The sequence below is a fragment of the Macrotis lagotis genome, chromosome 8, assembly GCF_037893015.1.
Source record: "Macrotis lagotis isolate mMagLag1 chromosome 8, bilby.v1.9.chrom.fasta, whole genome shotgun sequence".
Taxonomy (NCBI): Eukaryota; Metazoa; Chordata; class Mammalia; order Peramelemorphia; family Peramelidae; genus Macrotis; species Macrotis lagotis.
Window position 1 is genome coordinate 40,384,518 of NC_133665.1, and position 23,391 is coordinate 40,407,908.

Sequence of the window (23,391 nt, forward strand, 5' to 3'; positions counted from 1 at the left end):
CACCTTTCACGCAACTCTAACCTGAGGTTCCAAGTAGCTATAGCTCCTACAGTGGCTTCACCCTGGTAAACTGTCTTGGCAGACAGACAAAACTAGGCTGAGGGTGACTGACAGGCCTCAAACTCATCAATGTAAAGTTAGGGGATGGCTATTCCAAGCATGTGAAGGCTTCCTCTGGAAGAATGGGTAGATGGAGAACAGTTCCTTCCAGTGGTCATGGAGGCAGCTTGAAGTAGGTGTTGTGGAGACACAGACAATGTTAAGGTCATTCCCTGGACTTTGATTGTTCTGGAAGTGAGACTGATGACCTTACTTAACTGTGCTTCACTTAAGTCCAGTCAACATATCACCCTATGATGTCATTGGTCCTCTGAAAAAAGGAAGCACATACAACAACTGTGTGCCAGACAATGTTAGAATAAATCTAATAACAGTACTAAGCAATAGTTCCTGGATTAGAGCATTGCATCTAATATGGAGAAATTGCAAGTCAACAGATTTCCTTAGTTACCTACCTGCCTGCCTATCTGAATAGTTTCTAATTTCACAGTCGGCATCTTCCAAAAATGAGGGACACTTAAGATAGTCTTCTAGATGATCCAGGAATGTATGGACCACTCTGCCTCTGAGGTAAACAGAAATCAAGTTACTTGCCCCAGGGTTTCCATATAGCTAGTAAGGTATCTGAGACTGGCTTTGACTTGGGTCTTCATGAGATAAGATTCAAACCCAAGTCTTCCTGATTCCATTACTTACTAGCTGTGTGATCATAGACAAATCCCTTTGTCTGTCTTAGTTGCCTTGTCTATAAAATAGAAATAATAACATCTGACTATTGGTTGTTGGCACCTAAAGGTTGTTGGGAGGATGAAATGAGATAACATATATAAACCTTAAAGCAACTATATAAATTATATATTTATAGGCTTTCTGTTTCTGACCCCTATATACTATCCTGATCTCAGCCTGAAATTGTCCATAGAGAAAACAATCTCAAGATAAGTTTCATCAATCTAGTGGGGTTTTTTTTTTTGTTTTTTGTTTTTAGTTTTTGCAAGGCAATGGAGTTAAGTGGCTTGCCTAAAGCCACACAACTAGGTAATTATTAAGTGTCTGAGGCCGGAGTTGAACTCAGGTACTCCTGACTCCAGGGCTGGTGCTCTACCTAGCTGCCCCCAATCTAGTTTTATAAGTGAAGAATATATGCATCTTGAATCTCTCTCCTCTCTCCTACTCTTCTATATCCAGGAACCATCTTGTTTCTACCTTCTCAAATGATTGAGTCATATTCTTATTCAGATCTTTGGAACTTCTTCCTAAATCTTAGTGATTTAAAAAGGACAGACTGGGTATCCCTTCCTCTAATAAATCTCAGTTTTACTGATAGTCCATATACCAACAGCCAGAATGGCTTAAGGAAAGTCATATGTGGTCTTTGAGTGGTATGGGCTGCACTGTAACTAATGTCCTTCAGAACCTTTTTCATTGAATTATATGATCTCAAGATCTAACATTTAAGGTACCTATTGTGTTCTACTTTCATATTCTACCTTTTCTAGGTAAAGGACCCCATCAAATGCTCTCTACCCAATGTGTAGTTCTTAAATTTATTACTCAAAGCAATTATTACTCTTGACCCACAGTAGGTCATGAATTTGGTTCTTGTTTTATCAAATCTTTTTTCTCCCCAGGATAAACACTTCCAGAAGACGTATTTAGGAGACCTCTGATCATATTGATCAGAAAGACTGGTGAATTTGAGACTCTTACATGAAATTCTCAAAACATTAGAAGTAAGAACAAAACCAACCAACTTTCCTTCCTTCCTTCCTTCCTTCCTTCCTTCCTTCCTTCCTTCCTTCCTTCCTTCCTTCCTTCCTCCCTCCCTCCCTTCCTCCCTCCCTCCCTTCCTTCCTTCCTTTCTTCCTTCCTCCCTCCCTCCCTCTCTTTCTTCCTTCCCTTCCTTCCTTCTCTCTCTCTTTCTTTCCTTCTTCCTTTTTCCTTTCTTCCTTCTCTCCTTCTCTCTCTTCCTCCTTCAACCCAATCTTCTTTCCTCTTTATTTTTAATATAAGGGATCTTAATCACATTTCCCCCTTTCAGGTTTTTGCCAGCAATATTAATGAGTAGAAAAATTTAACTTATTTCCATTTTCTTTCCCCTATTTGTCCATAACAGGAAAATAACAGAAAGTAGGCAGTATAGGGGGTCAGATAACATTATTGGTAACATAGGTTCTTAAGCTAACAAATTTCTATAAACACAACCACATTTGGAGAATTTGTAATACATCAGGCAAAATGATGAAATTGCATTATTTTTTTTTTTTTTAGTTTTTGCAAGGCAAATGAGGTTAAGTGGCTTGCCCAAGGCCACACAGCTAGGTAATTATTAAGTGTATGAGACCAGATTTGAACCCAGGTACTCCTGATTCCAAGGCTGCTGCTTTAATCATCTACACCACCTAGGTCACCCTGATGAAATTGCATTATAATGCTCTGGCTCAACAGGCTAAATAACATGCTTCCCACTTCCCACATCCCTGTTATAGTTGGTTCATTCAGCTAAGGCTAGCATCTTCCAACTGAAGTTAATATTGCTTTTTGTTAAGCTGTCTTTCTGAATCATGCCTTCTATGGGACACAGGAAATGAAATCAAGTATTATGATGTTCAGCCCTTGCTCTACAGCTTGTCCATTGAGTAATGTCAAACAGATAACATCAACAAAATAAATAATAAAGATAAATGTATCAAGAATCCAAAAGAAAAATTTCTTGCATCCAGTCTATCTGGATAGATAATCAGTTCACTTTAAACTGTAAATTCTCAATTACTTTTAATTTTATTTTTTTAAAGTACTAAGGAACAAATCCTTTAACACTGAACAATCAGTAAACATTTATTCTGTGCCTTCTATGTTCCCCACACTGTTATATACCATGATTACAAAGAAAGACAAAAGATAGTTCATTCTCTCAAGGAATTCTTAGTTTAATGGGGCAGACCACATGAAAACAACTATAGAAAAAAGATTTATGCAGGCAATATTTATTGTGAGCTTTATTTTTGGTCTCTATTTACAAAATAAAGATCAATTGATGATCAATCAATAAGGGGTTTTCATCAGTAAGGACTTAACTATTTTGTGTATGTATTTATTTATTACAATTTTAGATAAGAAAACTACATATTCAGTTGTCTATATTTTTCACATATTATGTGTAACACTTCATTCCTTTGGATTGGAGAATAGTGCCATTTATTTCTTGGCAGGGATGGTGTAGAAAAGAGTCGGCTTTCTTCATTTCTAAGGGCCCTGAAGTACCTTTAAAGGTTAAGAAAGTATCGCTCTTTGATTGCTATTCATTACTACTTCCTGGACCCTCTAAAAATGTGATATAAATAGTTTTATTTTGCTTTCTTTTAAGGATCCAATATTTTTTATGCTTTTGCAAACTTTGAAACAATATGACCTCAAAGTGATTTCCTTAAAAGTAAAAGCATTTCTTTTTAGAATGTTTTCCTCTATTTTAAAAACAAATTTCATTTTCATTGATGCTTTTTGCTATTATTTGTTATTTATTTTGGAATCTATCCTTCTCTTTGACTTAGTGAGCCTTCCCTTAAAATAAATATTAAAAATCGGGGGGGAGAAATTTATGAAAAACCAAAAACACTGACCATATTTGATTGTATGTGCTGGACTTCATATTCATAGTCCTCTCCTTTAAGTTAGTGTACTCTATAAGTGAAGGGAAAGGAGGTACATTTTCTTTTAAATAGAAATTCCTTTAATTATTTTGAATCAACAAACATCAAGCAACAGAAATGAGCACTTTTCTAACTTACTTCCTAAAATTCATATGTATGTGTGTGTGTGTGTGTGTATGCATATGTATATGTATATACACTAAGTGAATGAACTGTACCCAGTTCTGTATAATTATTTTCTAATTTGATCTTCATAATAATCCTGGGCAGGTGAATGCTATTTTTATTTCCATTTTACAGATGAGGAAACTGAGGTAAATTGAGGTTAAATGATTTGCCCAGGATTCCACAGCTAGGAAGTACCTAAGGCTAAATTTGAACTCTTGTCTTTCTAACTCTGGTCCCACATTTTATTCACAGCAGCACCTAGTAACCTATTTTTATATACAAGGAGGAACAGAAAAACAAAGTTGCCTTTGAGACCAATGAATCTCTTTTGTGTATGTCTGTGTGTGTATCTTTCTTAAAAATATTATATTGTAAATTTAACACTGCTTTACAAATACTGTCCTGGTTTCAGTGTACCTTTCTGAACTTTCTTTTTCTTTCTTCTGTACATTTTTAAATGTTTCATTGAAAGTCTTTTCTTTCTTTTCTTTTTCATTTTGGCATCATTCTTACTCTGCTCCCCCTTGCAATTCATCTCTTGTAACAAATTAGTATTATCAAAGTAAAACAGATCTACTCATTGACCCTACCTGAAAATACATTTCTCATTCTCCTTTGTTTCTCTACCAAGAGAATGGTAAACCATCATCATTATCTTCTGGGATCATGGCATTAACTGTAATTCTGCAAGTATTTCAGAATTGTTTTCCTTGTTTCAGTTGTAGTCATTATTTAAATTGGTTTACTCTATAAGATATTCATTTACTTTTAATGTAATTTAATTTTTAAAAGTTTTATTGCTATCTTTTGTTTTAATGTCATTTTTTTGTTTCTGTACCTAGTGAACTATTCCTTGTAATAAAAAATGTAAAAAGAAAGAAGAAAAAACATTAAGCAGAAACAACCCATATTTTAACTATGTCTGATGGTAAATGAAGTAGTGCATAATCATAGCCCTCCTATCTGCAGAAAAAAAAGGACAGAGATAGTGGCAAGAGATACTTTTCTCAAGTTATCAAAGAGATACTTCTTTGGAGTTCAGTTTTCTTTTTTTTCCTACTTATGTTGTTATTGTCATTGTATTTATTGCCTGCTTCTTCACCCTGCAATAATTAATGTACATATGTCTTCCCATGTTTCTCTGACTTATTAATAGTCATTATTTGCTTTGGTATAGTAATAGTCTATTGTGTTCATGTACCATAGTTTGTTAGCCATTTTATGATCAGCAGGTACCTTTTTTGTTTCCAATTTTTGTTCTTTCCCCCCTCCCCAAAATGCTGCTGTGAATCTTTTGTAGTATATCTATCATTCTCCAATCTATGGAATATATTCCCAGCAAAGGGATTTCCAGCTCAAAGGATAGGAATGTTTTAGCTAAATTTTTTTTAAAAGAATAATTCCACATTGTTTTCCAAAATTATTCCACAGAGTTTCTGTCTTCCTGCATCCTATTCAACATTGACTTTCTTTTTTGGGAAGCCATTTTTCTGGGTGTAAAAACTGTTGTTTGTTTTTCTTGTTTAAATTAGGGTTTAGAGCGAAACTGTTGTTTCAAATATTTCTATTATGTTTTGTTTAAAGTAAAAATTCACATAATTATTTAATATAAAAATTTAATGAAGCTGTTGGTTCATTTTTCTTTTTTACTCTCATTTTTGTTTCAGTCTACACTTTTTTTTGTTTTTTTGCCTGGGGTTAAGTGACTTGCCCAAGGTCACATAGTTAGGCAATTTAAGTGTCTGAGGTCATATTTAAACTTTGGTCCTCCTGACTCCAAGGGGTGGTACTCTATCCACTGTGCCACCTAGCTGCCCCTCATCTTCCTTTTCTTACATTTCCACTCTCTTTCTTCTATACATATATGTGTGTGTGTTGTGAGTGTATATGTTTCTTCTTTCTTATTATTCAGGATCTGTGGGGAAATAGTTCAAGTCATATTGTAGGAAAGTGAAATAGCACAATCTTGGAGTCTTTAACTGTGGCTTTTTAGTAATTTGAGGGTAATTTTTAAGACAGAAGACAGAAAAAAACATTTAAAGTGTATAAAAAGCAAATGGAAAAACCCTCAGAGCACAGTGATTTAGGGTATTATTAGTTTAGAGATAAAGGTTATTCCCCCAAAAGACAGAAGGACATAGCATGGCAAAATAGCTAATGTTCAAAGTGATTGACTCTGAATCATAAAAATGTTATGTTTAATATATAACTCAGTATGTAATATAATGCATCAGACAGGAAAGGAGAGATTGTAATAGTTACAGAGATCCTAACTCATACTAGGGCTTGCAATTCTAAAGAATCTTTGTTGACTCTGAAGTAGTTTTAAATATTGTCACCACCACACCCAATCTGTATAAATATGCTGCTTCCAATTTTCTGTATTGACCTAAGTGTAGGAAAAATCTTTTCCCTAGGTCAACTAAATTATACTTAGAATTTTTAAGAGAAAATTTACTAAGACATGAAGGAAAAATCAAGACAAATCATAAAAGCATAAACATGGACAAGTCTAAAGAATAAAGACTTCCAATTCAAACAGTAAAAACAAAAACAAAAACAACTAACCATATTTCTGACTACTGTATTTATAGGTAGCTAGGTGGAATGGTAGATAATGCACTGAACCTGGAGTCAGAAAGACCTGAGTTCAAATACATGTTCAAAGATATACTAGCTGAGTGACCTTTGGCAAATCACTTATTCTCTACCTCAGTTTCCTCATCTGCAAAATGGAGATAACCACAGTACCAACTTCCCAACTTGTTGTGAAGGTCAAATGGGATAATATTTGTGAAGTGCTATATAAATTCTATCATCATTATTATTGTTATTGTTAATAATAATAATAATAAATGGGGGCAGCTAGGTGGCGCAGTGGATAGAGCACCTACCTTGGAGTCAAGAGTACCTCAGTTCAAATCTGTTCTCAGACACTTAATAATTCCTAGCTGTGTGGCCTTGGGCAAGCCACTTAACCCTATTGCTTGCAATGATAATAATAATAATAAAAATAATAATAATAATAATAATAATAGAAGTACTCCCTATCCTTGGTTCTTTCTATAACCTCAGAGCTATTTGGCTGGCCCTTCTAAAAAGTCTATTTCACTTGTTGGGAATTTCCTCTTCTGGCTATCCTCACATTCCCAAGGAAGACTTGTTTTCCAGCTCTGACACTAGTCATGTGACCTTTTTGGACCCCAGTCAACACCATGAGTTGCAGAACACATCACTGAAAAGAATTCTCACACTGGGAGTCCTTCATGCTGGTGCCATCATGGGACTATCAAGTTTTCACATTACTGGGGATAGGTGACAGAGACTAGACCTGTAATTTCGTGGTAGGGATCTCCCAGATGTGGAAACTCCCTCTACCAAAGACTGAAAAAAAAAATCTGACCACATATGTGACAATGGTGAGTATTTTTAAGCAGTGAGGTGATATTCTTTCTACTATTTTTAAGTTCCTCATGCACAAAGGAGGAAAGATGTATTTAGAAATACAAGTGATGTTTAAAACAAAGATAGCAACAAAGTGTTTAAAAAATTAAATTTGTATTTGTAAGGAATGAACTGATGCAGAATAAAGTAAACAGATTGAGGAAAATCGTGACTACAACACTGTGTGCTTTTGTGTATTGGAACATTTAGAAAAAGGTAAAAGTGAGGTGCTTACATATCACAATGTTCAGTGATCTTATGGCAACTTCTGACCTCTGATTCACCACCAATGTTGTATGTTTAGATCTGGCAGTGTGGAGGAAGTCTTGAGATCCACCCTTGTTCTCACGTAGGTCATGTCTTCCCTAAACAAGCTCCTTACTCACGGAGCAAGGCTTTGGCCAATAGTGTCCGTGCTGCTGAAGTCTGGATGGATGAATATAAAGAAATCTATTACCACCGAAACATGCATGCACGAAAGGTAAGTTTGTAAGGAATTCCTTTGCCATTAACCTGAATGGGTTTCATTGTGACTTTTCCTCCATTCATTGTTGTGTTTAAGGATGATGTCTCCTCCTCATTCCTGCATTCTTTTTTATGACTTCAGGCTACTTTGTTTCACAATGAGACTGAATTAGGGTTTCTTCCTGATCCTGACAAAGCAGGGTAGGTGGCACAGTGGATAGCGTGTCAGACCTAGAGTCAGAGAGACCTGAGTTCAAATATGACCTCAGAGACTTATTAGCTGTGACCCTTGGCAAATCACTTAATCATGTTTACCTCATTTTCCTTATTTGTAAAATGAACTGGAGAAGGAAACCACTTCAGGATGTTTGCCAAGAAAACCCCAAATGGGGTCATAGAGAGTTGGGCACAACTGACATAAATAAACAAAAACAACAACCTCTATTTGGCTTTGGACTTTTCTGTTGAGTGGCCTTGATAATGGGATCAACAAAATCTAGTTCTTCTGCTTTAGCCTTCTTGTTATAAGTTGTTGCTCCGTATCATATTATTAGGTATGATATCTGACTCTACTTGTCTGTAGATCCTTCGACTTCATGCTAACCCCAGCTTCTCAGTGATTGATCAAGTTCTCCCTATACTTATTATACAAATAAGTCCTTCACGTACTCAGTATTTATTGAGTCTCTGTTATGTACACAGCATTTCATTAAACAGTATTAGAGATATAACAAAAATGTAAGTGTCCTTTGTCTTCATAGAACTTAAAAATCCAAGTGAAAACATGACTTATGTGTAAATATGGTCAACGTGAACGTACATGTGTAACTTTTACCCGTCTATTGCCACCATGAGGAGGGAGGAGGGAAGGGAGGATAGTAGGAAAATGTGGAACTCATAAATTTGCAAATGAATGAATTATGAAAACTACCATTGTATATAATTGGAAAAATAAAATAAAATTTCAATTAAATTAATAAAATAAAAATTCAAGCAGAGATACAATATATGCATATGTGAAAAGTTGGTACAAATATAAGAGCTAAATAACAAGGCAATATAACTAGACCATGCTCAATAATATCTCCTAATATCTCCCTAATATCTTCAAAAACATTTTTTGTGTCTCATTTTAAAAAAATTTGTATTTTTTAATGTAAAATTTAGTTGTTTTAATTTCTTTAGTTTCCTTAAGTTTTTTTTTTTAATTCCTTGGATCTATAATGAAATGTACTACAGAATACTATCATATATATCAGCACAAGAGATGGCCTAGGATTCATAAGATTGAATTCAATGGGGCGGCTAGGTGGTGCAGTGGATAAAGCACCAGCCCTGGAGTCAGTAGTACTTGGATTCAAATCTGGTCTCAGACACTTAATAATCACCTAGCTGAGTGGCCTTGGGCAAGCCACTTAACCCCATTTACCTTGCAAAAACCTTGAAAAAAAAGATTGAATTCCATGATGCCAAGTGCCAAAAGTTTTCTAGCCTCTAAGTGCTATGAGTTCAGAGAAAAGGGAAATTACTCTGGGCTGAGGTGTCAATGTGGGCTTCAGAGAAGAAATAGATTTAGCCTGAACTTTGAATGAGAGAGATGGGATCTGGATAGGTACAGCTGAATGTGGGAATTTATTGTTGAGATCTGATGAGGCTAATATGAAAGGCTAAGTTCTAAAATTGATTGACTTTCCCCAAGGAACCATTTGGAGATGTAACAGAAAGGCGAGAACTTCGTGCTAAACTTAAATGTAAGGATTTTGGATGGTTCCTACAGAATGTATATCCAGAGCTTCACATTCCTGAAGACAGACCAGGTTACTTTGGAATGGTAAGTAGAGGACTTAGTTCTTGCTTGAGAATGTCTCCTGCTGTTTAGCTCCTTTTTTTCTCTTAAAAATAATTATGATGATGATAGTAATTTGGGAATGTTAAAGATGATTGGTTGATTGCATGTGTGCAGACTAACATATCTATGTCTAAAATGATATTTCATATGTTCTTTTATTTAGTTGGTAAACAAAGGAATGGCAGATTACTGTTTTGACTATAATCCTCCCAGTGAAAATGAAATAACAGGAAGCCAAGTCATTCTTTATCTTTGTCATGGAATGGGACAGAACCAGGTAAGCATTTTTCATCAGCATTATATTTGGGAGGGACAGTATTTGAATACTGATCACATTTCTTTAATTCAATTATAAAGGTGAGTACACCCCAGAATTGTTGTGGATTGGCCACATGGCTGCAAAGTTAAACCATTTTCAATAATAACATTATTCCATTTGCATAATGCTTCCTCATCTTCAAAATGTTTTTACATATTAACGTTATGTTATTTAATCCTCACAATATTACTCTAGAGAAGCGGTACTGGTATTATCTTCCTCATTTTTGAAGATGATGAAATTGAAGCCCAGAGAAGCCCAATAATTAGCTCAGGAATTCTCTGTCTAACATTTTACCTTGACTTTGAAATTTGTTGGACCAAATCCTATTCCTGTTGCCTAGGATAGAATTTAAGATATGCATTTTACAAATCCCTTTCCTGCCCATTTAAAATTTTTTTTCTGTTGTCAGGACTGCTTCTAGAGGATACAATGACCACTGGTAACCAGTATTAATTAATCTTGATTCTGACCTAATTTGCTTCTTTTTTTGGTCTCACAGTTATAAATTATGATCCTTTATTTTTTGGAACAATAGAAAACGTGATTGAATTTCATTTAAATAATCTTTTTTTTTTTTTTTTACAAATGAGGAAATTGAGTCTCAGGAAGGTTCCAACCTTGTTGTACATATCTCTTCTCTCCATACCTGTAATTCATTCCCTTTCTTAAAGGATATTTCACTCCAGCATCAACTCAGCATCAACTTCTGTATGAAAACTTTCTGATTCTTTCAGTTGCTAAAGTCCTCCTTTTCAAACCAAGTTGTATTCAACTACTTTGTATTTATTTATGTTAATTATTTTTGTCAGTAATTTTGTTTATGTAAATATGTTGTGAATGTTATTTTCACAACTACTTCTCCCCCATTAGTGTGTAAATTTCTTGAAAGTAGAAGTTGTTTCTTTCATTGTATTTGTCTCCAGAGCTTCCGGTATGGTGCCCAGCATCTAGTAGATGCTTAATAAATCACCACTCTGTTAGTGAATTGATTGTCCAAAAGTCACACAGAGAATAAGCAGAGAGGGAATTCTGTATTGTGGTTGGTTTGGATGTCAAGAATCCTGATCAGTTCTGAATTCCTCTGTTGGAAGATCTGGTTCTTTGGATTCAGGTTTTTTTGTTTGTTTGTTTGTTTTTCACTTCTGAGAAATATGTGCAAAGTTTTGCTAGATGACCATTTTGGAAGTCAAGGCTTCCTTCCAACTTTGCCATTCATTCATTCATTTATTCATGTCTAGCAACTCCTCAAACCTTGGCGCCCCCTGCTGGAAGATTAGCTGGTATGGCAAGGATCGCTGATGTTACACCTGGAGAAAGCACCTTGTCTGTAGATGTGACAGTATGCTTATACCTTTCCCCTAGCAGGTACCCTTAGTTAGGAAAGTGCCAAATCTTCCTTGGAGATAGAGGACAGGAGATTTGAACCGGGAAAGAAACAGCTACAAGTTAAAAAAAAATTTTTAATAGATCTAGACTAATCTTTTTGTTCTTAAGTTGTCTTACTCTTCATGTCCTCATTTGGAATTGTCTTGGCGAAGCTACTGGAGTGGTTTGCCATTTCCTTCTCCAGCTCATTTTACAGATGAAGAAACTGAGGAAAAACAGGGTTAAGTGACCTGCCCAGGGACATAGAGCTATTAAGTGTCTGCGGCTAGATTTGAATTCAGGAACATGAGTCTTTCTGATTCCAGATCTGGCATTCAATCCACTGAACCACCTTACTGGCCTAGGTTCCTCAGTTAGGTACCCATAATTTAACTCAACCTGATTCACCTAAGTTCCAATATTTTTATTGTGGTAACTTGCTTGTCCATCTGGTCACAGGAAGGTCCCATTATGACTATTCCGGATATGACCATAACCCTGAGACACATAGCTGGAATAAATAGCTTACTCATAATGGGGATGGGTAGGCAGACAATCTTGATTTGCAAGTGGCTCTGGATGTTAAAATTGGAGTGTTTATGTGGGAGAATAGAGGTGAATAAACATTAGGGAGACAAAATGTGACCAGATGGAAAAGATCTTAATGTCATATTGTGAAATGTGGAACCATCATTGGTTTTTTTGTGATATGATCCAAGAAAGATAGACACACTGGAGATGGGGAAATACCAATGATAAATGAGGAAGTGAATATGTAACCTTATATAGTATACAATGTCATCATTGTTTCATTTTGTCTTTGTTTTCTCCTGTACAAATAATAGCCATTTAGTAAATGATCTTGACTGTTACTTGAAAGTCATATGACTGCAATGTTTTTTCTATGTTAATTTGTTTTTGGTTTCTCTTTTTAAAAAAATTCTATTTTACTTTTTTCTAATTTCATGTAAAGATTGTTTTCAACATTCACTTTTCCTTTTTTTGATTGTTTTATTTTTCAAATACATGCAAAAGATGCTTTTCATCATTCATTTTTTGTAAGCTTTTGAGTTCCATATTTTTGTACTTCCCCTTTCTTACTTCCCTTCTCCCCATAATGAGTTAATCTAGTATAGGTTATACATGTATAGTCATGTATAGGCACATATTTTTTAGATTTTTATAAGGCAAATGGGGTTAAGTGGCTTGCCCAAGGTCACACAGCTATGTAATTATTAAGTGTCTGAGGCCGGAATTGAAGTCAGGTACTCCTGACTCCAGGAAAAATCCATGAAAGAAAAAATATAAAACCAATTTTTAGAAAAAGTACAAATAGTATGCCTGGTCTACATTCAGACTCCATAGCACTTTATCTGAATGTGAACAGCATTTTCCTTCAAATGTCTTTTAGAATTTTCTTTGATCATTGTATTGCTGAGAGAACTAAGACTATTATGGTTGATTATTATACAATGTTGCTCTTAAGGTGTTCTGCTTACTTCACTCAGTATCAGTTCATATAAGTCTTTCCCAGTTTTTCTGAAATACATACACCCTGCTCATGAATTCTTACAGAATACAAGTACTCCATCACATCCATTAAGTCTAGCCATTCCTAATTGATGAGCATCCTCTCAAAAAGAGCTGCTATAAATATTTTTGTACATACATTTTGTACATACTTTTGCACAGCAATTCTGTTGATCAGTTTGAACTCTTAGTGGTATTCAGCCCACTTTTTTTGGGGGGGGTAGTTTCTTCCTAGAAGCATCCCTTTCCCCATATGAACCAGATTAGTCAGTCAATCAATAGGCATTTATTAAGTGTCTACTATAAAAAAGGAACAGAGAATATATTAATACTTATAGGGATGTTTTTATTGTTCAGAAGTATTTATGTTCATATCTTGTGTCTGTATCATTTATTTGTTCCCTGTCTCATTTTCATAGTTTTTTGAATATACTTCAAAGAATGAACTACGTTATAATACCCGCCAACCAGAAGCCTGTGTAGCAGTTGATGTAGGCACTGACCATCTGACCATGCATCTTTGTTATAAAAATGCCCCAGACAATCAGATATTTATTTTTAAAGAGGTAGGTATATCATTTTATGTCCTAATCTCTTCCAGTACCCTTGATTCCAAGTATTAACATAAAATGTCATTTATACTTTTGTCTTCAAAATTTATCTATCCATTCTCTAGTTGATGGGCACCACTGTAGCTTTCAGTTCCTTACTATTGTGAAAAGAGATACTATAGAATTTTGGGGGCATATGGGTAATTTTCCTCTTTCTTTGCTCTTCTTGAGGTATAGACCTAGCACTTGTATTATTGAGTCCAAATAGAACACATTATTCTTGATGAGCAATCCTTCTTCTCAGTCTTTTCTTATAGAAGTATCTCTGTTTCCTAGTTTCCCTCCTTTTGTCTCTTCTACCTTTTTAATCGTGGTCTTTCTGATTGCCTGAAATCTCAAGTCTGACCAGGTCACTCAAGAATTGTCAGTGGCTTTTATTATTTCTAAGTTAAAATATTCTTCTTTTGGGCATTTGTCCTTTCACAAATCTGGATCTAACATATCCTTTATTCTTATTCCTCTATATTTAGACCAAACTGACTTATTTCTTGTTCCATCTCTTACACCTTTACTTTTTCATAGACCCCATGATTGAAATACTCTCCTCATCTCTTACTAGTAGAATTCTTAACTTCCTTCAAAGTATAACTCAACTACTCACTTGTTCCTAGAGGAGGATTACTTGAATTTTTTTTTTTTTAGGTTTTTGCAGGGCAAATGGGGTTAAGTGGCTTGCCCAAGGCCACACAGCTAGGTAATTATTAAGTGTTTGAGGCCGGATTTGAACTCAGGTACTCCTGACTCCAGGGCTGGTGCTCTATCCATTGTGCCACTTAGCTGCCCCCTACTTGATTTCTTGAATAATGATTCAAGATATTCTCTCGACCTTGCAATAATTTGTATTTATTTTAAATATACTTATCTTGGTACATGATGTTTCCCATCACTGGGTGTAGGTATTGCCCAGGGTTCCAGGGTTTAAAGAGGATTTCTATAGTCTGTGGAGTGTTCAGAGAAGGGCAACTAGATTAGTGAAGGACTATTGTCCATATGTCCATGTACTATAAGGATGTGTTGAAGAAATTGGACGTGTTTGGCCTGAAGAAGAGCCTCAGGGGGATTTGATAGCTAACTTCAATTATTTAAAGGGCTTTCATGTTGAAGAGAGATTTGACTTGTTCTGTTTGACTCCAGAGGGCAAAAGAAGTCAAAATGAGTCAAATTTGGCTTGACATATTCCTAGTAATCTGAGTAGACTTAAAGGGAAATGGATTGTTTCAAGAGGTAATGGGTCCCCCTCCCTTAGGAGTTTTCAGGAGGATTGGCCGGTATGTTGCAGTGGGCATTCCTTCCATGTACAGCATATACTGGAGGCTACTGAGGTCCCTTTTGGCTCTCAAAATGATATTTCTAATGTTGAGCATATTGTCTAGCACATTGTAAGCACTCAAAAATTGCATGGAGGAATTGGGTTAAACTGAAATTATTCTTGTTTGCCCTTCAGTATGTTTTCCTACATTCATCCTGTTCTGTTTCATCAAGTTTTTTCAAGTATACTAGAACTGCATCTCCTTAAAGGACAGATCCAACTAGAACTAGATAATCTTATATTTTGTCAATAGAAAGCTATTTCCCCATTCCACAAAGTCTGAGTAATTCCCTTCCTGAGACTTTTAATCCAGAAGCATCTGTAGCCTCTCTGTATGAATACATCCATTGATCCCTTACTACTATTCCCAGTGTAATTCATACCATTTTTCAATCCACCATTATTGTTAGGAAATTATTTCATCTATTGAGTCAAATTTTTGTCTTCCTTAAATTCCACTTATTAGGTCTTAGTCTTGGAACTAAGTAGAGTAAATTTAACTTTATATAGCTGAGAAGCAAGCATATTTAGCTTATAACCATACTTAGATGTCCACCAGGCAGTTCCTTGGTTTGGAACCTCTACTACCGGTCTGCACATTAGTCTTTAAATTTTCCCTATTTCTATACATTCCCCTCCCTATCACCAAAGTGAAATTCCTAGGAGGAATATGTACCTGGATCTGCCATAGTAACCTTAAGTATCATCAGTAAATAATTGATTGTTATTCCAGTTAGGAAGGCAGTACAACAATTATTGTCTTTATCACTCCCCCTCAACATCTTGCTGTTTCATTAATACCTATCTGCAAGCAATTATAGGTTTCAAATCATTAAAAAGGAGCCCTCCCTTGAAAAAGATTTTTATGGTCATAGAGAAAGAGAGGACCCTCAGAATTATTTTGCCCTTTTTTATGATGGCTTCACATGCAAATATTCCTAGATTGTTATAGGTTCAAAAATTTTGATTAAGACATTTAGGATTTATATACACTTACACAGATCCTATTTTCTCATGAACTTACCATTAAAAATCATTTTTATACAAGTCTAGACCCTATCTTTAATTTCTAGTTTGTATAAAACCTAAAATTGTGGAAAAATCAAATGATCAAGAGGCCAGGGAAATGTTGGAGCTTAAAAGTCCAATTTATAAAAACAAACATATATATATATGTATATATATATATATATATATATATATATATATATATATATGTATGTATATATTATATATATGTATACCTTGTGTAGTAAATTCATATTTGTAGTTTTACTTTTTTTTCTGAAATTTACTGATTTTCTGAAAAAAACTAATTTTTCCTTTCAAAAGATCTCTTACAAATCTGGTCTATATTTAAGGTGACCTATATTTGAATCAATGTACTTTATCACAAAAACCTTCTTTTGGGAAAATCTTTCATTAATAATGCATATTTTTAAAAATGTTTATGTTTTGGCCCAACACTTTCCAAACCCCCCCCCCCCCCAAATTTCTTTAAAATATGTCACGGGGGTGGAACCAAGATGGCAATGTGAGGGCAAGAATTCCCAGAAACTCATACCCAAAAAGCTACAAAAGCTGTAAAATTATGACTCTAGCCAAAATTTAGAGGGGGTAGAACCCACAGAAATTCTGAGTGATACAATTTCCTAGGTCAAGACAACTTGAAAGATCCTTGGGAGAAGTCTATTTTACCACATTGGGGAGGTTGGAAAGAATTGTAGCACAGCTGGGCTGCAGCAACACTGCATCAGAGCAAACCAGCTCCAACCTTCCAGGAACAGCCCTTGGGGCATCTTGGTTGGTGGCAATGGGGTGGTTTCCAGACCTTTTGGCCCAGGAACTGCTGGGACGTCTTGAAGGTGAGAGAACTCTGCGCACCATAGTGCATGTGGAGCCTGGGCCAGTGCTGGCCTCTTGCAGCAGGAACCTGAACAGTCACCCAGCAGCTGCTTCCAGATGGTTCAGCCCATGGACAAGTAAGGGGGTGGGGAGAGACTACAGAGATCTCTCAGCTATTCCTGGGGCAGGACTCTGTTGTTTACCCACTCAGATCCAGGGTCCAGTCTGAGCCCCCATACTACCAAAGTGGAGAGGCACCCTCCTTATAGCTCTAGGGCACAGGATAATGCTTGTGGTCATCCACAGACCAGAGCACAAGCCAGGATAGCAGCCAGACCCTCTCATAAGACCTTGAAGGAATTCAGGTCCAAAATCACCCAAAACTTTGGAAGTGTGGTAAACCAGTTATAGGCTGAGGAAATGAATGAACAGAAATAGAAGAACCTGACCATAGAAAATTACTTTGGTCCCATGGAGGAGAGAAACACACACTCAGAAGATGACAAAGTCCAAGCTTCTGTATCCAAAACCTCCAAGAAAATAGGAATTAGTTTCAGGCTATGGGAGTGCTCAAAAAAGACTTTGAAAATCAAGTTACAGGAGGTAGAGGAACAATTAGGGAGAGAAATGAGAATGATGAAGGAAAATCATGAAAACCAGACCAGCAGTTTGGTGAAGGAGATACAAAAATGTTGAAGAAAATAATCATATTAAAAACCAGTTTAGGTCAAATGGAAAAAGCAGTCCAAAAGGTCAGTGAGGAGAAGAATGCTTTAAAAAGCAGAACTGGCCAGATGGAAAAGGAGATACAAAAGCTCTCTGAAGAAAACAACTCCTTCAAATGTAAATTGGAGCTAAAGGAAGCTGATGACTGCGAGAAATCAAGAAACAATAAAAAAACTCAAAAGAATGAAAAACTGGAAGAAAATGTGAAATATCTCATTGAAAAAGCAACTGACTTAGAGAATAGATCCAGGGGAGATAATTTAAAATTTATTGGGCTACCTGAAAGTCATGACCAGGAGAAGAACCTAAACTTCATTTTTCAAGAAGTAATTCAGGAAAATTGCCTTGAGATCCTAGAAGCAGGGGGTAAAATAGAAATTGAGGGAATCCTCCAATCACCTCCTGAAAGAAATTCTCCCCCCCCCAAAAAAAACCTCCCAGGAATATTGTAGCCAAATTCCAAAACTGAAGTCAGAGAGAAATACTACAAGCTTCCAGAAAGAAACAATTCAACTACCATGGTACTACAGTCAGGATTATACAGGATCTGACAGCATCTACATTACAGGTTTGTAGGGCTTGGAATATGATATTCCAGAAGGCAAAAGAGCTTGGATTACAACTGAGAATCAACTGCTCAACAAAACTGAGCATCCTCTTGAAAGGGAAGAAATTGACATTCAATGAAACAGGGGACTTCATACTTTCCTGTTAAAACGACCAGAGCTGAATAGAAAGTTTGATCTCCAAGTATAGGACTCAGGTGAACCATAGAGAGGGTGAACAGGAAGGGCAAATTATAAGGGATTTAATGATATGGAACTGCATGTATTCCTGCATGAGAAGAAGATACTGATAGCTCATATGAATCTTCTCATTTATAAGAGCAGTTAGAAGGAACATATATAGACAAGGCATTAGGAGGGAATTGAATTTAATGGTATAATATAGTATAAAGATGGAGACAACAGGTGATAAAGGATAGTACTGGGAGAAAGGGAAAGGAGAGGTAGAATAGGCTAAGACAGTTCATGTAAAAGAGTCAAGAAAAAGCTTTTGCAATGGAGTAGAAGGGGGGAAGGTGAGGAGGAATCCTCATCAGAAATGGCTCAGTGAAGAAATGACATGCACACAACACATTCCGTAACAATATGGTATAGAAATCTGTCTTATCCTAGAGAAAAATGAGAGAAAAGAGATGGGATAAGGGGGGATGGGGGGAGGGGAGGGGGAGATTGGTGATAGAAGAGAGGGAAGATCATGGGAGAGGGTAGTCAGATGCAACATACTTCTCAGGAGGGACAGGGTAAAAGGTGAAAGAGAATAAAATGGGAGTGGGGAGGACTAGTAATAAGCAACTGTAGGACTTATGATAAAGAAGGAAACTGATCCCAGAAACAGAGCTGATGGAATCTGAACACAGACTGAAGTATACATTTTTTTCTCTCCATTTCTCTTGAGGTTCCTCTATCATTTTGGGGGGAGGGGTTGTTGACATTGTTTACTTTCACAACATTATTGCAATAATATGAAAATAAATAAATAAACCATAAAATATAGATTTTTGGCAGTATGGTACTCACATGGACCATAGTAACAGACCAGAGGTTCATTGTCTTTCCATGCTGACCAAATTTACATTATATAAGTTGTTCTGTTAGTTCCTCTTTCTTTACTCTTATGTTTTTCATACATCTTTATTCATTTTCTGACTTCTTCATATTCATCATTCCCTACTATTTAATAGTATTCTATTCCATTCATTTATGATAATTTATTGATCACCTCCTTCATTGGTCTTTCTCTTGACCTTTTTTATTTCAAATGTTATGAGTAACTTGGAAATTTAATTTAAACTCATACTTTAGAAAAGTTTATTGAGTTCTTTTAAGCAATTGTAATTTAAAGCAAAAATAGTAATCTTATAAAAGTGTTGATAATACTATTAAAAATTTAATTCCTTATCAATCCTTTCTAGGATGGATCTTTATTTCATGTACAGTCTAAGAAATGTCTACAAGCTGAGGCGAATGCTTCCAATGGCAATCCAGCACCACTGTTAAGAACATGTACAAATTCAGACTATCAAAAATGGTTCTTCAAAGAAAGAAGTTAATGTTACTGTGCCAGTCAATCAGATGATGAACTAGAGATCAGAAGGTCTACATCTAGTTCCAGTTCCACTGTTTACCAGTTATATGACCTTATGCAAGTCCCTTCATGTCTTAATTTCAGTTTAAGAAAATTTGTCCAACCTACCTCACAGGGTTGTTGTGAGGGTCAAAGGAAGTATGTGAAAGACTTTTTTAGAAGACACAATAGAAATGTAGAGTAGGATAATGATTATGCTCAGGAGAATTTTGTAGCTAGTAGCTACTTAGTTCAGTGCAATGTGAGGATATCATGCAAAACTTGACAATAATATTTTCATAAGGAAATTATTTTACAAGGTGTGAATTTTTTTGGAGAATTAGTAGAAGAGTTTAAGTTTTGCACTATTTATTTAAAAAGCTTTACCGTTGTTTCAAGGTGGCCTATTTTCATAGAGAAGAGCACATAATTCTTTTTATTCAGTGAGTTTAAAACAATTATCTACCAAATACTTTTTTAGTATTGCCTATATTCTACAATAGTGCCTTTTTTTAGATATAAGGTAGAGTTTGAATCTTGATATTTTCCATATATTAAGCTGTTTGCACAGATTATAAAAAACAACACATTGTACTGTAGATTGCACAGATTGATAGTTTGACCAGAATTTTCTCAGTGCATGAAGTTGGAGAAAAGCTGCATATGTGGAAAGGGGTGATAGCTCTTTCATGTCATTGGGATACTCGAAGCTTGTTTTAAATAATACTATTTGTATGTTACAGAGCTGTCAACATCAACCAGAGAGTTCTTATCAAGGATACCTAGAATCATAGAATCATAAGGGAGATTAGGTACAAACCTCTACTGGATGGCCAAAATTCCTCTGTAACATGACTTAGATGCTTCCAGTTGTAGAGTTCACTACCTCATAAGCAATTCATTCCATTTTCAGACAGCTGTAATTGTTGAGATGTTCTTCCTTCTATTGAGCTAAAAATCTGTCTCTTTGTTAGTTTAATTCTGTTTGATCCTAGTCATGACCTCTGGAGCCATATTAGATTTTTAAATATTTAAAAACAGCTATCATGTCTCCCTTAAGTCTTTTCTTCTTTAGACTAGCCACCCTAATTTTTCTGAACTGTTCCATATAAATGGATCTGAGTCCTTGAAACAATCCTGTTACTCTAGTTTGTCAATGGAGCACCCCTAACTGAAGATAGTAAGTACTCTAAATGCAGTTTGACCAGAAATTAGGGTATTAGGATTGTCACTTACTCTTTCTGGACACTGGTTCTATTTTACTTAAAACAGACCATTTGAAAGAATAACCTTACTATAAACTTTTATTTAAGATAAACTTTTAATAATACTTTAAATATAGCTTCACCATCATTACTATGACTAATTACTACTGTGACTTTTTTAAATGTACATATAATAAAAATTTTTAGTAAACAGTTAAAGAAATAAAATTAAATTTCAATATATAATTTATCACTTAAATCTGAACACTAAATTTAGTGCTTTGAAAACTCTAGCAAATGGTACTGAAATTATGTTCTAAATGTTTTTTATTTCTATAACTTTTTGATTTTTCATATAATTTCTAGATATACTTCTGTGGTTTTGTTCAAAGTACAAAAATGAAATATGTAAATATGGGAGTGTACTATTTTGAATATTGAAAAGTCTTTCAAAGTAATTGCTGATTGTTATTTTTCATTAATCAGATATAAGATGATAGTGATACCAAATTTATTAAAATTTCTATGACTATGTTTCAAACACTTTTTTTCTATCTGTACCTCTGTTTTATGTTTTTTGCTTTTTTTTTTTTTTTGGACACTATATGCTTCCTATCTGGACAGTTAGGTGGTGCAATGAATAGACAATGGACCTGGAATCAGGAAGATTTGAATTCAAATGTGGCTTCAGCTACTTACTACTGGACAAGTCATTTAATCTCTGTCTGCCTCAGTTTCCTCACATGTAGAATGGGAATAATAATAGCACTTATCTCACAGAAAATCAATAGAATAATATTTGTGAAGCACCTAGCACGATGTCTGCTACATAGTAGGTACTTATTAAGTATTCTCCCCCCCTTTTACTTTCCCTTTCCCTCCCCTAGTTTCTGTCCTATGAATTCATTAGTTTATTCAGTCCTGGTATACTTTGCATTTGTTCTTCATTTTTATTTTTTTACTTGTTCATTTTTTTGCTTCATTTATTCTCCATCTTGCCACTTTCATTGATATCTTTGGTTTTCACTTCCCCGGTTACACCTTCATACATTCAGAAAAATTATTTATTCATTTATTTAAGGCAATGGGGTTAAATGACTTGCCCAAAGTCACATGACTAGTCAATTATTAAGTGTCTGAGGTTGGATTTGAACTTGGGTCCTCCTGACTCCCAGGCCTCCTATTCACTATGCCACCTAGTTACCCTTGTTTTTTAAAAATTTTAAATCTGAATTCTCTAATTCTTTTATTTATGATCCCATTTAAGTCACACTTTGGCACTTTATATGATTTATTCATTGGTATTAACAGTTTGAACCTTTGAGGGGATTTCATCTCTTCACTCTTTAAACATTGCAGAATTTCTTTCATCAAAATTTTTGGTTGCTTATTCTGGGATTGGAATAGTTCTGCAATAATTCTTGGAGATTTAAATCTGGACAGGAACTGGAGTTATTATTTCAGTAGGGTGATCTAGGTTGGAATCTTCAGTCAGGTTCAGGAATGAGATTGGAACAAAACATTTGCTGAGATCTTATAATGGTTATAAAGTGTCAATCAGGGAGTCCCCTCACAAAGGCACCAGAGGATGTCTCAGGTTCAGGCTTCATTTTGAAGAATGGGGTCAGCTATGATGCCTAGGTTAGGAGAGAAGGACCTAGAACTGGGAAGGAGGGCTGGACAGGACAGAAGAGTCCTCAAGAGCAGGAGAGGAATTTTCCTCTGGAAGATTGGGAAGGTCTGGAAATATCTTTACTATAATTTTATTTTTTAAACCCAAGAAGAATGGAGTACACATAAGTACTCATTTAAGGCAAAGTGAATTTATAGCCAAAGATTCTCATGGAGGAGTAATGACTCTGGAATTGAAGGCTATTGAATGTTGGACACAGCAGTTTAAGAATTGACCACAAAAGGGGGCAGCTAGTTGGCACAGTGGATAGAGCACTGGCCCTGGAGTCAGGAGGACCTGAGTTCAAATTCAGCCTCAGACATATAATAATTACCTAGCTGTGTGACCTTGGGCAAGTCACTTAACCTCACTGCCTTGCATAAAAAAAAAGAAAAAAAAGAATTGACCACAAAATTCATTCTCGGGGGGAAAAAGCATCTGGGGAGCTTTGATTCATCAAGTAAGGAGAAAAGGGAGAATCTCTACAGTGACTAGCATCTATGCTCCAAGGGGAAACTTAACCTTTTTTTTTTTTTTACATGAAAGTTTTTTACTCTGACAGAGACATCATATAATTTTTATGATCTTGGTCTTTCTTTCTTGCCTTTGTACAAGGCCAGAAAAGAAACATTTGCAACTTTTACAGCCTTGAAGCGGACTCCAGGAATATCACCAACAGCATGGCCTTTTCGACCAAATCCAGCAACCAAAACTTCATCATTTTCCTCAATAAAATTCAAGCAGCCATCATTGGGAACAAAGGCAGTGATTTTTTTGCCATTCTTAATCAACTGGACTCTCCCACACTTCCTGATGGCAGAATTGGGCTGCTTGGCTTCTACACCAACTTTTTCCAAGACAATCCCTTTGGCATGAGATGCTGCTCCAAATGGGTTGGCCTTCAAGGCAGTGCCCAAATGTGCTTTCTTATATTGTTTGTCATGCCACTTTTGGTCTCTCCTGTGGCTGCGGAGCTTCCTAGCAGTATGAAGACCATGGCACTTACCCATGCTGCCGCCGTCTGGGCTGAGAGAACAGAG

The 23,391-nt window shown here is 35.7% G+C and overlaps 2 protein-coding genes across 2 annotated transcripts in view; one reads left to right on the forward strand and one right to left on the reverse strand.

Moving 5' to 3' along the window:
- The window catches only part of GALNT12 (polypeptide N-acetylgalactosaminyltransferase 12), a 45,159-nt gene extending 24,100 nt beyond the window's left edge, over nucleotides 1–21,059 (forward strand). Inside the window, exons 6-10 of the mRNA XM_074196722.1 lie at nucleotides 7,627–7,803; nucleotides 9,487–9,618; nucleotides 9,800–9,913; nucleotides 13,273–13,419; nucleotides 19,323–21,059. Coding sequence (XP_074052823.1) covers nucleotides 7,627–7,803; nucleotides 9,487–9,618; nucleotides 9,800–9,913; nucleotides 13,273–13,419; nucleotides 19,323–19,460 — 708 coding nt within the window. The 3' untranslated portion in view covers nucleotides 19,461–21,059. The remainder of the gene's footprint in view (nucleotides 1–7,626; nucleotides 7,804–9,486; nucleotides 9,619–9,799; nucleotides 9,914–13,272; nucleotides 13,420–19,322) is intronic.
- Nucleotides 21,060–22,901: 1,842 nt separating this feature from the next.
- Nucleotides 22,902–23,391, reverse strand: LOC141495423 (small ribosomal subunit protein uS12-like). The gene has a single exon (XM_074196723.1). The coding sequence runs from the start codon at nucleotides 23,359–23,361 to the stop codon at nucleotides 22,930–22,932; it is 432 nt and encodes a 143-aa protein (XP_074052824.1). The 5' UTR covers nucleotides 23,362–23,391; the 3' UTR covers nucleotides 22,902–22,929.

What these genes read in the sequence shown, in the direction of transcription:
- LOC141495423 (XM_074196723.1), bottom strand. Translation starts at nt 23,361, where the DNA reads ATGGGTAAGTGCCATGGTCTTCATACTGCTAGGAAGCTCCGCAGCCAC.